This window comes from Mobula hypostoma, chromosome 2 (genome assembly GCF_963921235.1).
Source record: "Mobula hypostoma chromosome 2, sMobHyp1.1, whole genome shotgun sequence".
NCBI classification, from domain to species: domain Eukaryota; kingdom Metazoa; phylum Chordata; class Chondrichthyes; order Myliobatiformes; family Myliobatidae; genus Mobula; species Mobula hypostoma.
This window is the reverse complement of record NC_086098.1, coordinates 139,911,432-139,926,180: the sequence shown is the minus strand read 5'-3', so window position 1 is coordinate 139,926,180 and position 14,749 is coordinate 139,911,432. Positions and strand designations below refer to the sequence as shown.

The following is a 14,749-nucleotide window of genomic DNA, read 5'->3' as shown; positions in this document are numbered from 1 at the left end:
TGTCGCCAATTCCTCTCTCCCCTCTTCCATCTGCCTATCATTCTCTCCTCACTTGGATCCTCCTATTAGCTGCGAGGTCTTGATCCTCTCCTTCCCTTCACCTTTCTAGACTGGCTATCTCCCTCCAATATTTCAGTCCAGGTGAAGGTTCTCGACCCAAAACATCAACTGTTCATTTCCCTCCATAGATGCTGCCTTACCTGTCAAGTTCCTCAAGAATCCTGTGTATTCAGCAAATGCAGTCACTTGCATCTCCCATTTAATACTGTATCATTATGAGCTGTGTCCTATGATGTGGGCGATCTTGACCATGATCATTCTAGGCATGTTATTCTACAGAAGTGGATTGCCATTGCCGCCTTCTAGGCAGTGCAAGACGGGTGACTCCAATCATTATCAATACTCTTCAGAGACTGTCTGCCTGGTGTCAGTGATCACATAACCAGAACTTGTGATATACACCAGCTGCTCATACGACCATCCACCACCTGCTCCCATGGCTTCACGTGACCCTGAGGGGCAACACCTCATCCAAGGGTGGCCTGCAAGCTAGCCGAGGGAAGGAGCGTCTTACATACATATATACATACATACACACACACACACACACACACACACACACGTAAATGCTGAACACTCAACTGAGCAGCGTCTCGGGAAATAAATATTTCGTGTCCAAGGCTGTTAATCGGAATGATCTAGAAGGACTACGATCTGAGAAAGTAACTCTTTCCATAGCTGCCTGGCCTGCTGAGTGTTTCCAGCATTGTTAACACGAATGCAAGTTGCTACAACAACGCTTCTCATCACCCTCACCCTCTTCTCAGAGTTCAGACTTAATCCATTGACATTAATCAGATTATTCAACCCCCCTCCCACTCTGTAATGATTATCGTATGTGCGTCGAAAAACAATTTGGAAACTTGATTGGTCAAATGAGGAAGATCCAATTTCGTTAAATAGCTGGACTTAATTAAGTACAGGGCTCTATGTGGCAACAATCCAGAACCAAAGGCAGCACATCTCAACGCTCAGAACAATTTGGAAGCACTAAAATTTTACAGAAGTGATTTTTGTGTCGGTATCTTCTCGCAGCTCTACAATTTTAATGTAGTCACTAGTTTATGCATTGCACAATTTGACACTACTTACCAGCACCAGGGAGAAAAAAAAATCTTCGAATGTGCAAATTATTCAGGAAACCGGAATATTTGTCCCAAATTAGCAGAAAATAAAGTTCTTGAATAACAAAATTAATAGATGCAATGATCACGAGCTTTGAGCAAGGTAGAGCTCAAAATGAGATCTACAAATGAACAAGTACTGCGCGTTTAGATCACTGGTCCATTCCGTCCTTAAACTCAAGTACATCCGTCACTTGCAGACCCATTCGGGACGTCGTTAAAGGAATGTGAACACCACTCTAGAGTACACACAAAATGCTGGAGAAACTCAGCAGGAACTAGGGAAGTGAATGAAGAGTCGATGTTTTGAGCGGAGAGACTTCATCTTCTCCTCGAGGGGGTTTATGTCACTACGATGGAGCTAGCAGACAGGGGAGAAGGGGGAGTTGGGGTATGGGGTGATCCTGAAGTGATCTTACCTGCACAGCCTGCAGGATAGCACCACACTTTGCTCTCACGTCGCTGAAGGGACATCTCCTGGACAGCACCAGCAGCCGCACCAGGTACTCGTTCAAACCGTCTGTCGGCGAGCTACTCGGGCTGAGGACCGGAGGTCCGCCGTCGTTGCTGCCGCCCAGCCTTTCGCTGAGGCTCAACACCACCTGCCTGATGCCGTCCAGGGCCGCCTGCCGCCGGCTCGGGTCGCGGCTGTACAAACTGTCCCACCTTCCCGCGGTTCCCGCGCGCCCGGCCATGGGGACACCGGTCCCGGCTCGGATTGCACTTCCAGAATGTTCCAGCGGCAGCCCAAGCTTGCAACCGGCGGGCAAACTCGCATCTACAAGTGAAGGGTCAGAGCAAGGAACCGAACCGAGCTTGGCTTCCACCGCACGCAAAGTGCTGCTTCACCCCTCCCGAAGTCTGTCAATGTGTCACAGAGAGGGAAAGCATATGAACCTTGACGATAGGGAAAGGAAACCGAAGAATGTGGCAAGAACTGTTTTTAAAAACTTCTCTTCCAAACGCCACAGCTTTGAATGGATGACTTCCATACAATAAACTCCCCCCTTGCTTCGTATGACGTGCAATCCAGCCGTCCGCTTGCCAGAGATGATTGACAGCGATGACTGCCCAATCCAGCGTCAGTGTGTTGCTAATGATCCTGGGACCCCGCGAGCTCCACACCAATGGGATGGCGGCATTGCTTTCTACGCCGAACTAACAGATTACGCAAGATACGTTGCTCGTAACGCGCCCACTATTGGCCAACACGCATGCGCCCAGTTGGAAAAGTGTTGTAGTCCAATATACCCTCAGAGGACATAGAGACAACGGATAAGAACGGACTGTCAAAACTACATATTCCAGGGGCCCCAGCACTGTACTAAAGCGGCTTCTTTCTTGTTATTCATTCGGAGAACACGAGTGTCCTAGGCAAAGCAGTGATTATTTTTCTTTGTCGTTAGATCATGCAGATTGTTTTTGTATAGCAAGAGATCATTTGGCCTAGTGCCTTTTTTTGGAGACAAGTAGTGGACAATCTCTGCGTAAGAGCAGGTCAGACAACATCGGTAGAAAGAGCGAGAGTTAATGTTCTACGTCTGGAATATTTCCTCAGAACTGACAAAAGTGGAAACTATTTAGCTTAATTAACTGATTCACTTTTTACGGATGCTGCCAGTCTCTCTGAGCCTTTTCCAAATTTTTTGTGGTTTTTAAATTTTCATATTTCAAACACGCTATTTATAAAATTTTCATTCTCATGCATAACTAAACCTGTACATTTGGTGTCACATCGTGGTTAAATTACCACATTGGTAATCTAGATCTTGCTTTAACAGTCTAACAGAAATGAGTTTCAGTGTCATCAATGGTCTGGAGTAAAATACTGTACTTAATGGTCTTAAAACCACTGGATTGTCGTTCACAACTTCAGTAAACATCAAAGCAACATGTGATGGAATTTTCCACCGGAAAGGTTAATTTTTCTCTTTTTCAGTAGTTGCTACCTGATTATAACATTCTCTGTTATTAAAAACCCTTCTTGTTCAGTCATGCCTTCCGGAGGTGGAGATCTGATGCCCTTAACTGGTGGGTCCTGTATGTTGACTGCAGGTCCCCAAACAAGGTGATTTTCTCTTAAATGACCTATTGATAATTTGAGATGGGAAATAAATGCTGGTGTTCTCAGCTAGCATGAAAAAAAAATGAATTTAAAAGAATGTTGGTGCTGAAAAGGAGCTTCCACAATGTTGTAGTGGGTAACATCTGAAATAACGATGCTTTGGTATATAGGAAGGAAATATAGAAAGCTTAGTGACATGGTGTCCTGATAACGATCTTCCCCTCAATACTGATAAAACAAGAGAGCTGGTCATTGACTTCAGAAAGAGGCAGTGCTTATGCTCCTGTCTATAAGAGACTGAGAGTTAAGCACTTCAGCCTCCTAAGTGTGAACTTCACAATAACCCGTTCTAGACCAACCACACTGATGTCATGGCCAAGAAAGCTCATTAGCCTCCTGAAGAAGTAGATGTGTTAAAGAAATATGCATGACCCTGTCAACTCTTACTAATTTTTATCGTTGCACCATAGAAAGCATTCTGTCATAGAAAGCAGCTGGTCTGCACGTGACTGCCAAAAACTGCAGAAAGTTGTGGAATCATATCAGCACATCACAGGAACCAGCCTCTCCTCTGTGGATACTGTCTATATTTCTCACTGCCTCAGTAAAGAAGCCAGCACAATCAAAGTCTCTACCCACTCCGGACATTCTCTCTTCTTCCCTCTCCCACCAACACCAACCCTCTCCCACCAGCTTTTATCCTGCTGGTATCATACACTTAAACGTACCTTATGTACGATAAGATGAACACTTGGCCTCACAATCTACCTTGTGATGATCTTGCACTTTATCGTTTACCTGCACTGTACTTCTTTGGTTGCTTTTACATTTTATTCTGCATTGACACTTTATCGTATACTTTACACTTGTACTCCTTTCTGTCCCCTATCACCTCCTTATTCTGGCTTCTTCCCCCTTTCTTTTCAGTTCTCATGAAGGTATCGTCACAGATATCTGGCACACTTACTGCCCAACCATACTTCACTTGTGCACAAGGAGACCAGCATAGCCCATCACCACACTGTTCCCAAGACTGAACAGAAAACTTTTTATACAGGATTAGCTTATCAGTTACAGGTATTGAATATCAGGTAAACTGTATAGGTTTGAACTCCTTATTTGCATGATCAATTACCATTCACAACAGAGGTGTTAAAAGTCAATAGAAACTACAAGCTGACAACCAGTGTTACTTTGAAGTTAGTAAAGCAATTGTCCCTTAGTTGGTGTGTGTGTGTTTCTCATCCTTCCATTCCTATTTCTATCTCATCCATCTCTTCCACCCCCTACTGTGTAAAGGGAAGCTAAGTTCTTCAAAGACCTTTCAAGAAAGGGCCTCACTTCAGAGGCCCCATTTGTTTGGGTTGATTACACACCACTGCAGCCATTATTGCTTTTCTTGTGTACAGTAAGCAGGAATGACTCCAGTGGTCTCACTTCAAAGGTCTGGGTTGACCACAACTGCCCCAGGATGTTATCTTTAACACTTGCCTTACCACAACTCCCACAAACTGTCTCCGCCCGAAGTGTCAACTGTTTATTCATATAAAGTGCTTGACCTGCTGAGTTCCTTTAGCACTTTGTGTATATTATTCTGCATTGTTATTGTTTTATCTTTTTCTAGCTCAATGCACTATGTAATAATTTGGTCTATATGAACAGTATGCAAGTCATGCCTTTCACTGTAACTTGGTACCTATGGCAATAATAAGCCGGTACCAATACTAATAGCATTTCTGAACTTGACTCTTTCCTCTCCCACCTTGTTTCCAAAAACACCCTAATTTTTCCATGCACTTCCAATAATTACTCATAACTTCCCATATCCAAAGATGTTTAATTTGGGTTTCAAAACTTATTTTCCTAATTCTTCCTTTCTGCAGTTCACACCATCTCAATCATTCCATGTTTACAACAATCTTTAAAGTATAATGGTATATCTGTCTGTTTTTCTTGGACTTTCCACTATGAACACTCCTTGCCCTCCTATTTTTGTCTGAGATATCTTTGCTGTTCTTCAGGCTTGAAGCTTGACCAAAAGCAGTTCAGTACAGCCATCTACCTCCTATCCATAAATGTGCTCAAGTCACTCAATCTGTTCCAATTTATGTGAGCCACACCTGCTCTGCTGTTCTGTCTGATTTATACTGTGTTAACCAACATTATGAAATATGCAAACAGAATGTTTTATGACTTCAAATCAGATATTAAGTAATACAGAGAAGATAAATTCACTCAAACTTCTACAAATGTACCGTGGAGAGCATTCTGACAGGCTGAACAGAGTCGAAAGAAGCTTCAGGAAGTTGTAAAGTAAGCAGGGCAGCACTGAGGATCATGCTTACTGATTTCTCAAGTGCCTTCAGTACCATACAGTCCTCATTGCTGGGGGAAAAGCTCCATTCAAGGCAGGTTGGCACTTCCATTGTGTCCTGGATAATGGACTACCTAAATGGCAGACCACAGTTTGAGTGGCTTCAGAGCTCCATGTCTGACATGGCTATAAGTGGCACTGGGGCCCACAGGGAAATGTGTTGGTTCCCTTCCTGTTTACCCTGTATAACTTGGGAATTTAGATACAACACTGAGTTGTGTCAGCTGCAGAAATTCTCTGATGAATCACCAAATAGTTGGGTGTATAAAGGGAGGATGGGAGGATGAATACAGGGCCCCAGCAGAGGACTTTGTCAAATGGTGCAAGCTGGATCATCTGCAATTCAACATCAGCAAAACAAAGGAGCTGTTGATTGACTTTAGGAAGACTAAGCCTGCACTGCTCCCTGTTACTACTGATGGTGAGGATGTGGATGTGGTGAGGACCTACACATACCTGGGGGTGCACCTGGATGCCAGGTTTGCATGGAGTACCAAAACAAAGACTGTGTACAAGAAGGGCCAGAGTTTACTTCCTGAGAAGACTGAGGTCCTATGGAGTATGCAGGCCTCTCCTTCACATGTTCTACCAGTCTGTAGTCACCAATGCAATCTTCTATGCAGTGGTGTGCTGGAGCTAAGGCATCAACAAGTGTGATGCCAACAGGCTCAATAAACTGGTTAGAAAGGCTGGCTTTGTTATAGGAGTCAAGTTGGACATGTTGGAGGCTGTGGTAGAGCAAATGACTGTACGCAACATCCTGGCAATTCTGGACAATGTTTCTCACCCTCTGCACGCGACCTTGGCTGAACAGAGGCGCACTTTTAGTATTAGCTCAAGGCAACTGTGCAGCTCCAGAGGGGGCTATATGAGGTCATTCTTACCCTCTGCTATTAGCCTCCAAAATGGATCAACCTATAGCCGGGAAAGTGATGACCCCCTTCTGTTAGACTGCTTGAGGTAACTTATTTATTTTTAATTCTTCTAATATTTGTACATTTGTATATCTGTGCATTTGTAATGCTACTGTGACACTGTAATTTCCTTTGGGGTCAATAAAGTATCTATCTATCTAGTCAGCTCCATCATGGGTACTAGCCTCCATGGTATCCAAGATGTCTTCAAAGAGCGGTGCCTCAGAAAGGCGACTTCGATTATTAAGGGCTCCCACCACCCAGTGCACATCCTCTTCTCATTGTTACCATCAGATAGGAGGTACAGGAGGCTGAAGGCACACACTCTGCGATTCAGGAACAGCTTCACCCCCCACCATCCGATTCCTAAATGGGCATTGAACCCACTGAACCTCACTTTTTATTATTTCTGTTCCAGCACTATTTTAATTTAACTAGCTAATATACACATATATACTTACCGTAATGTATTTATTTATTTTTCTATGTTATCATGTATTGCATTGTACTGCTGTCACTAAGTTAGCAAATTTCACAACATATGCCAGTGATAATAAACCTCATTCTGATTCCGATTCTGATGTGTAGAAAAAAAATCTTCAGACCAACACGAGGCATGGATTATAAATGATGAAAAAACAATATTATATTTACAAAAAATATAATGTAAAAAGGTGAGGATTTTTGGATAGTTTGCTGAAGTTGAAAAGCATCATAATCTTCCATAATCTCATTAGTTGATTTATATATTATAGGAACTCTGGACTATTTTCAGGGTGAATAAATTCAGGTGATAGCAACACTTGGCTCTAATGAGAAGTTTTATTTGTTTCTTAACTGCAGTGCTTCTGTAAACATCTGTTCCAAGAACATTATTGTAACTTTTTGAATCCACACATTGTTCTACTCCAAATACACAATTTCTCCAGTGTCGCCATTTGCTGCTCACCAAAACTTTGCAGCTTTGTCACTGAAGATTTAATTTTTCACAGAATAATCAAACAAACCATTTCTGCTATTTCCAATTTTATTTCAGATTTCCAGCTTCTGCAGTTCTGATTTTCATTTCCTGCTCCTACTTATGTTAAAATTAATTGTTGCAAATTTATACCTAAACTATACACACAATATTTTTATGTAATATCTTAAAATTAAGCACTATTTTAATGATATTTATAGATAGTAGGGGTATGAAAGGCTATGGTCCTGGTACATGAAGATGGGAGTAGGCAGTTTAAATGGTTTCGGCATGGATTAGATGGGCCAAACTGTTTCCCTGCTGTACTTTTCTAGGTCTATATTAAATACTTTATTAATCACTTCACCTGTTTAAAAAAATCACAAAAGCAGCAAGTTGTTTTTAGATCAAGTAGCAGGAGGGAATTTGAGACGTGAAGGAGAGCAGATTCTAGTAACTCTAGTTTAAAAGTCCTGATGCAGAATCTCATCCCAAAACATCAATCATTCTTTTTGCCTCCATAGATGTGGCTCAACCTGCTGGGTTATTCCGACAACACGCTGGATCTCAACAGGAGGAACTCTGCCGCTCAGGCAGCATCAGTGGAAGGAATTGGACTATGGGTTCCTCCAGCACTCTGTGATGCTGCAGATTGCAGCATCTGCAGTCTCCTGTCCCCCCAGTTATCCCAGTAGTTTTTCTTCCTCTTCTTTTGACGGTTGGCAGTTCAATTTAAAGGTGCATTACTGCCACCAACTGGACTGGAGTGTTGGGAAATAAAACCGCTACTTGTTCCTTATCAAATGAAAACTAAATTACCCTAAAGAGCCCTACAGATCGTAAATAACAAAAGACAATATTGTGAATTAAATTAAAATCACTTCCATAATTTAGTAAAGTTTTTAAATGAAAACTGTCAACCCCCAAAACTAGTAGTGCAGGCTGCATTTGCCTTCTTTCAACCCTATATGCCTCACATTGTAAAAGACTGTCTTCAACTGTTTCATAATGATGACAAAGCTAGTAGTGCACTCGAGGGAGTCCAGCCGATAGGTTTGGGCCTGAAACGTCGACTGTAATCTTTTCCTAGATGCTGCCTGGCCTGCTGAGTTCTTCCAGCATTTTGCGTGTGTTGCCCCTCAATACCTCTATGTGCAGGGACCCATAAGAAGCAGACATAAAGACCAATACTTTGAATATGAAATAATGTTTGAAGATCTTCCAGCAGTAAATCTGACCTACTGCTAGAATGACCTGCTTTAAGACTAGTCAAAATCAAAAAAAATCTGAACAAATTATAACTTTGCAAGGACAGATTTCCTCCACCCACTGTAAGCCCAAAATGATGGCAACCAGTTCTGCAGTATATACTGATAAATGGCTAGTAAGAAGTTTCTTTATTGTTACCTGTAATTCTGGCATACTCTTTTCCATAGATGCTGCCTGGCCTGCTGAGTTCATCCAGCATTTTGTGTGTGTGGCTTGGATTTCCAGCATCTGCAGAAATTCTCTTGTTTTTAACATATCACAACAATTTTCCTTAACATATTGATGAACCAACAGACTCTTGGGCATATCAGAATCCTTGGGCATATCAGAATCCTTGGACGTCATTAAATTATGCAACCCAAAATCAACTAAAGCCTTTGGGGAAAAAAAACAGTGGGACAGATTGTGTAATCCAGCATATTCCTCTCGTGACAGGATTCCAGCTACCCAAAACTAAAAACACTCCTCTTGTGATGTTTCCAACAGTCTTAGAGGGTGATTATTCCCCCGCCCCCTCAAATTAATCTAGTATGTTAACAGCTTCAGCCTCTACAACTGCAAGGGCAATTGTCCCATTTCAACCAGTTGAGCTGAAACAGGGGACAACCTTATCACACCAGAACACAGTCTTAAAGCCTGTGCTCGTAAATGAAGCTGACTCATAAGCCATACCTGTGTACATACATCTACTGATGCTTCTCGACACATCTTCAGTGATGTTCCTGGAATCATCGGGTGTTTCGGGTCTTTCAACATCATACAACCTCCTCCAGGTGACCCAGCAGGGGCTGATCAGACTCCAGCTTATGTCCACAGCTATAATCAAGTACAGATCTAATTAAACAAATATAAATGGTCAACAGAGATTTTCGTGTAACATCCCAAGAATATTTAATGCCCCTTCAGATTTGTCAATTATCTTACTGATATGATGCTTCCATGTCAGCTTATTATCCAGTCACACGCCAAGAAATCTTACCACTGAGACTTCTTCAAGAGTTTGACTATATAATTTCAAATTCAGGTCAACTGATCCTCATTGTGAAACATATAACTTGTGTGTTTAGCTACTGAAAGCTTAAAGGCCCATCTATTTACCCATCCAGTAGTTTTTGTAGCAGGCGGTAGCTCTTATGGAAGTGTAATCCTGTCAAACAGTGGCGCTGTGTGAGCAGGAATCTAGTACTTGAAATATCCAATTACGCTTATCAAGAAATGCCGCAGCATATATTGTTTGAATGTAGATCCTTTGAGGTGTAAAGGAAACGTTTAATTGCTAAATTAAGTTCTGTGGAACATAGTTTAATATGGTTAATTTGTTCGGCTATCACTGTCGTTGTGATGTTTATAAGACTTTTGATATTGTTTAAAGTTTTTTTTGGGGGGGGAGTGGAATTAAAGTGAATATATTTCCTGTCTCTTCTCCAAACTTCACCTCACAGGTGGCGGCAATGCACCTCATGTTGGTTTGCTAACCGCCATTAAACTTTATAATAAGAATTAAATCGTAGGAGCTTTTCCCACGATTCCTTATCGGATAGCTTTTTTGCCGGTTTGAGGGAGGAAGGGAAAGCGGTTGCTAAGCGACAGAAAGGAGCGGGGAGAGTTTGGCTTGTAAAAGGGTTTATACTGTTGTTGTTTTTTTTTTGCCCCTTTCTCTCAATACCCCGCTCTCCGTGGTAGAAATACCGAGTTCTGATAATACATGTCAAAGTTTCGGTCACCTACATTAGCTCATGGGCCGGGCCTTCATCAAGGCCTGGATGCTCCTGGCGCCGCGCCCTTGCGTCTCTGCCAACGCGGGGAGGAGCCACGGCAGCTCGAGGAATATTTGAATCCACGACAGAGGCGTCTTCACTGCGTCCGTGGAAACCAAATACGGGGGGAAGTAGCTCGGTTTGTCCTGGATTTTTAAAATCCATTTCATTATCTTCTTTTCTCCTGGTGTCACATTCGTTTTTATTAACAAAAGCAGAACCAGTAAGAGGTGTGTATATTTTTTTGATTAAAAAAACGGTTGAATTTAATTGCTTCTGCTGATTGAGATAATTTTAACAGCCGTTTGGAATTTCATTGGCCTAATTCTCTAATTCGCAGATATTGTCAGATTGTGGGTGAGGCATGAGTTGAACGGTCTATTGAACCCCAGATTATTTAATCCTAGTTCCGATTCTCGAAGTACTGTTCCAAAATTTATCGCTAGTTGTGATGCCTTTGAAAAAAAAAGTTGCATTCTATACAAATATAATAATCACCCGGGCTTTGTTAGTGCAGAACAATCAGAATTCTGATTCTGCTTCTGGTCCAGGATGACTTCCACTCCAGTTGTTAATTAGCTAAACACCCTAAGAACTAAGAAGCAGTAAAGTCATAGAGTGATACAGTATAGCTCAGGTGTAGGCTCTTTGACCCAACTCATCCATGCTCACCTGAGCTAGTTCCATTCATCTACACTTGGTACAAACCTCCTTAAGCCTTTCTATCCATGAACCTGTCCAATTGGGCCTGTACTGTGTTTTATACACCATGCTTCTCTCAGTTGGACTTTGTCAGCTGCAGCTTTGTAAAAATATAATCATCTTGACTAAAGTTATGTGTCTGCCTGTTGCAGATGAGTCTGTCCCAATGAGTTTGCTGTTGGGGGTAAGTCAACCTGAGTTTGCTCCACCTGCCCAACATCTGTCCGTCACAGTTCATAGGCCATTCACTCTGTCCCTCTTTATGTCTCCTGTAATTGGAAAATTGGTTTATTATCACTGCAAGTACTGAGGTACATCCCATCTATCAGTCAGTCAGTGGGTGCCGTCCCAAATCCGGGGTTGGCGGCTATGCACCTCCATCTTCTTTGATCTTGTGACAGCACCGAGTACAGCCTCTCCTCCAGTGCATTCTCGCTGGCTGCCTTGGCACCACCGGCCCGCCGCTGCCTCACTGAACTCGAGCCCGAAACCATGTCGGCCTCCAGCCGCGGCCACTTCTTCGAGCTCAGCCCTTCCTTAGGCGGAGGCCTTTGGCAGGTCCCGGCACACGGTGCAGTGCCCAAGTTCATCATGTCTCTTCTAACTAGGTGCATAGCATAACGATTCGTAGATACATGGTGAGGCTTTAATCTCTTACATGGAAGATGGCCATTGGCTCACAAGGAGCTCATCCGCCCTTTGTCAGGTCTTGTTTTTATTAGTCCTGCTGGGTGTCCTCACACCCTTCTCACCAGACTAAGTCCAGTGGGGGAGCCAGCCCGAGTCATCGACCACTCGACCACGGCCCCCAGCCATCTATACAGATTATTTATTACGTTGAGGTAGCACAATGGAAGACAATAATTGGGAACTTCAGTAGTTAGGGATTTTTTTTAAATGCAGAACCATAAAAGTGAAATATTTGCATTATTGCTTGAACCTCAAGCACATTAGCACAGAGTTAATTTGAACTCAGTAGTACTCAGTATGTACTTTCTCAGTAGAAAGTACTTGGAGCTTTAAACTACACTCAGTGGCCACTTTACTAGCAGTAGGCAGCTGTTGATCGCAGGAGATCATGGGTTTGCACCTCTGGTAGACTCTGTACTCTCCAGGGCGCAAGACTGGACGGGAAGATTTGTAGAACCAGCTGTTACCCATGAAGCAGGTTCCCCCTCTCCACATCACTGATGTAGTCCAAGGGAAGGGCAAACGCTGATATAGCTTGGCACCAGTGTCGTCACAGAAGTTGCCAGAGTGAAGTTGTAAACAACATCAAACTGCCTTAGGGACCCTGGCTCTGGATTTCTTCCTCAGGGTTTACTCCTGAAGGCTTTCCCGTGGGTGGGTATGGCCACAAGGCTGCGGAGGTTTAAAATCAGAGTTTTCCTTCTCCTCGGTGGGCTGCTGTCCAAGGCTAATGAGCCCCACCTGCCCATGCCACTTTATTGGATACCACAGGTATACATCTTATTAATGCAAATATCTAATTAGCCTATCAAATGGCAGCAACTCAATGCATAAAAGCATGCAGACATGGTCAAGAGGTTTAGTTGCTTTTCTGACCAAACATCCAAATGGGAAAGAAATACAATCTAAGTGACTTTATCGAATGATTGCTGGGGCTAGTCAAGGTTGTTTGAATATCTCAGAAACTGTCGATCTCCTGGGATTTTCATGCACAACAGTCGCTAATACATAATTTGGTACTCAATTAAATGGTAGTTTATCTTTTTTATAACTTTCTAACAATTTCCATGAAATTTCAGATAATTGGGCCAAAAGTGTGTCCCAATTAACCAGAGTCCATTATACATACTGTATCAAGTACTAATGAATACCATGAAACATATTTCTTAGAAAATAGAAAAATAATTCAAAAATGGTTGGGTATTTTGCATAAAGTCAGATTTCTGTAAATCAGGTCATCAGTAACCTAGGAAGTTCCAGTATTTTCTAAGTATTCTGTTATCATAGTTATGCCATTTTCCGTAATACAAGGTTAGAAACACAAGTTGGTTTATAAACGAGGATACTACATTGCCTTCTTTGACATCCTAATCTTTCTCAATTCGTTCATTAGACCACAAGACATAGGAGCAGAATTAGGCCTTTTGGTCAGTGAGTTTGCTCTGCCATTCTGTCATGGCTGAGTTATTACCCCTCTCAATTATGTTCTCCTCCCTTCTCCCCATAACCTTTGACACCATGACTAATCAAGAGCCAATCAATTTCCTCTTTAAATATACCCAATGACTTGGCCTCCACAGTCACCTGTGGCAATGAATTCCACAGATCCTTGCCTATGAACTTGTTTTCACCAACCACACACCCCCATTAATTCCCTTTTTTTCTACCTCCTATTTTTTCAGCAGCTCTTGCAAATCACAATGTGTTTGATGTCACTGCCCAACCTTGTTCAGATGTTCTGGTTTCCTCTTGCATCTCAAAAATGTGCCAAAAGGTTAATTGGTCACAAAGGGTAGGTTAATGGTCAAAAGAATGAAAGAGGGGAGTTGGTGAGAATATGCAAGAGAATAGATTGCAGAGGTTTTGCAAAATAAAGGGAAAGAATGGGGCCAGTTGTATTGTTCCTTTGAGAGCTGTCATTGACTCAGTGCACTGAATGGCACTCAAGCTTCAAGTAAGCTCACCAAGACTTATCCTGTGGATTCAATATGTCCCAAGAAGTTTACATGGGTTTGTTCTTCAAATCTCTTCTGATAGTTATATTTGAATATCTATATAGTTGTCTTAATATTTTAATTAGTTCAATCCCATGCCTTGAATTTCCTTATGAGGTGGAAAGAGGCATTTGGCCTGTTTGGTCTATGCTGACTCTGAGCAATCTTACGTCCCTGTAACATGTCTTCTTTTGTGTGTTCACCATCTTCCCACCTAAGCAGATAATTTATAGTGGCTAATTTACACTGACCAGTTAAACCTCTCCATACACACATTCTTGGCATATGGAAAGAAATTGGAGGACCTGGAGGAATCCCACGTCACATGGAATGTTTTGCACACAAACAGGGCCATCAGACCATCAAGAGCCTCCCTGTATTAATCCCATTTACCAGCACTGCTGCATGGCCTACTATGCCTTGGTTATTCAAATGCCCCTTCAGATGCTGATTAGATTTTGTGAAAGTCTCTGCTTTCAGCATCTCCTTGGATAGTGCGTTCTAGATTCTAGCCATTGACCAGGTGAGAAAGTTTCTCCTCCACCCTGTGTTCTCTGAAAGCTTCTTGAATTTCTTGAAGCACCTTAAATCTTTATGGTCTTAAACACCCCTACCATGGGGAGAAAATTTCCTTGCTATCTGCATTATTTGTGTCTCTCATAATTTTGTACACCTCCACCAGCACGCGTCTCCAGTATATTTCTTCTGTTCTTAGGAAAACCAATCCAGTCTCTCTTAACAACTAAATCATTCCATCCAGTCAGCCTCCTAGCAAATCTCCAGCGCAATCACTACCTTGCTATATCGTGTTCCAATGATGGCTGAACGAATGTTCTATTCAG

General features: G+C 42.4%; 2 protein-coding genes across 5 annotated transcripts in view; one reads left to right on the top strand and one right to left on the bottom strand.

Annotated features, from left to right (window-relative positions):
• The window catches only part of sesn1 (sestrin 1), a 97,419-nt gene extending 95,256 nt beyond the window's left edge, over positions 1-2,163 (bottom strand). The window contains exon 1 of one of the 2 annotated variants that reach the window (XM_063040785.1): positions 1,604-2,163. In XM_063040785.1, the coding sequence (XP_062896855.1) occupies positions 1,604-1,879 (276 nt within the window). In that variant the 5' untranslated portion in view covers positions 1,880-2,163. The remainder of the gene's footprint in view (positions 1-1,603) is intronic. The other variant, XM_063040786.1, reaches the window with a different exon arrangement.
• An 8,466-nt stretch (positions 2,164-10,629) lies between these two features.
• The window catches only part of cep57l1 (centrosomal protein 57, like 1), a 50,603-nt gene continuing 46,483 nt past the window's right edge, over positions 10,630-14,749 (top strand). For all 3 annotated transcript variants that reach the window (XM_063040790.1, XM_063040789.1, XM_063040788.1), the window contains exon 1: positions 10,630-10,751. The gene's annotated coding sequence lies outside the window, so the exon portion shown is untranslated. The remainder of the gene's footprint in view (positions 10,752-14,749) is intronic.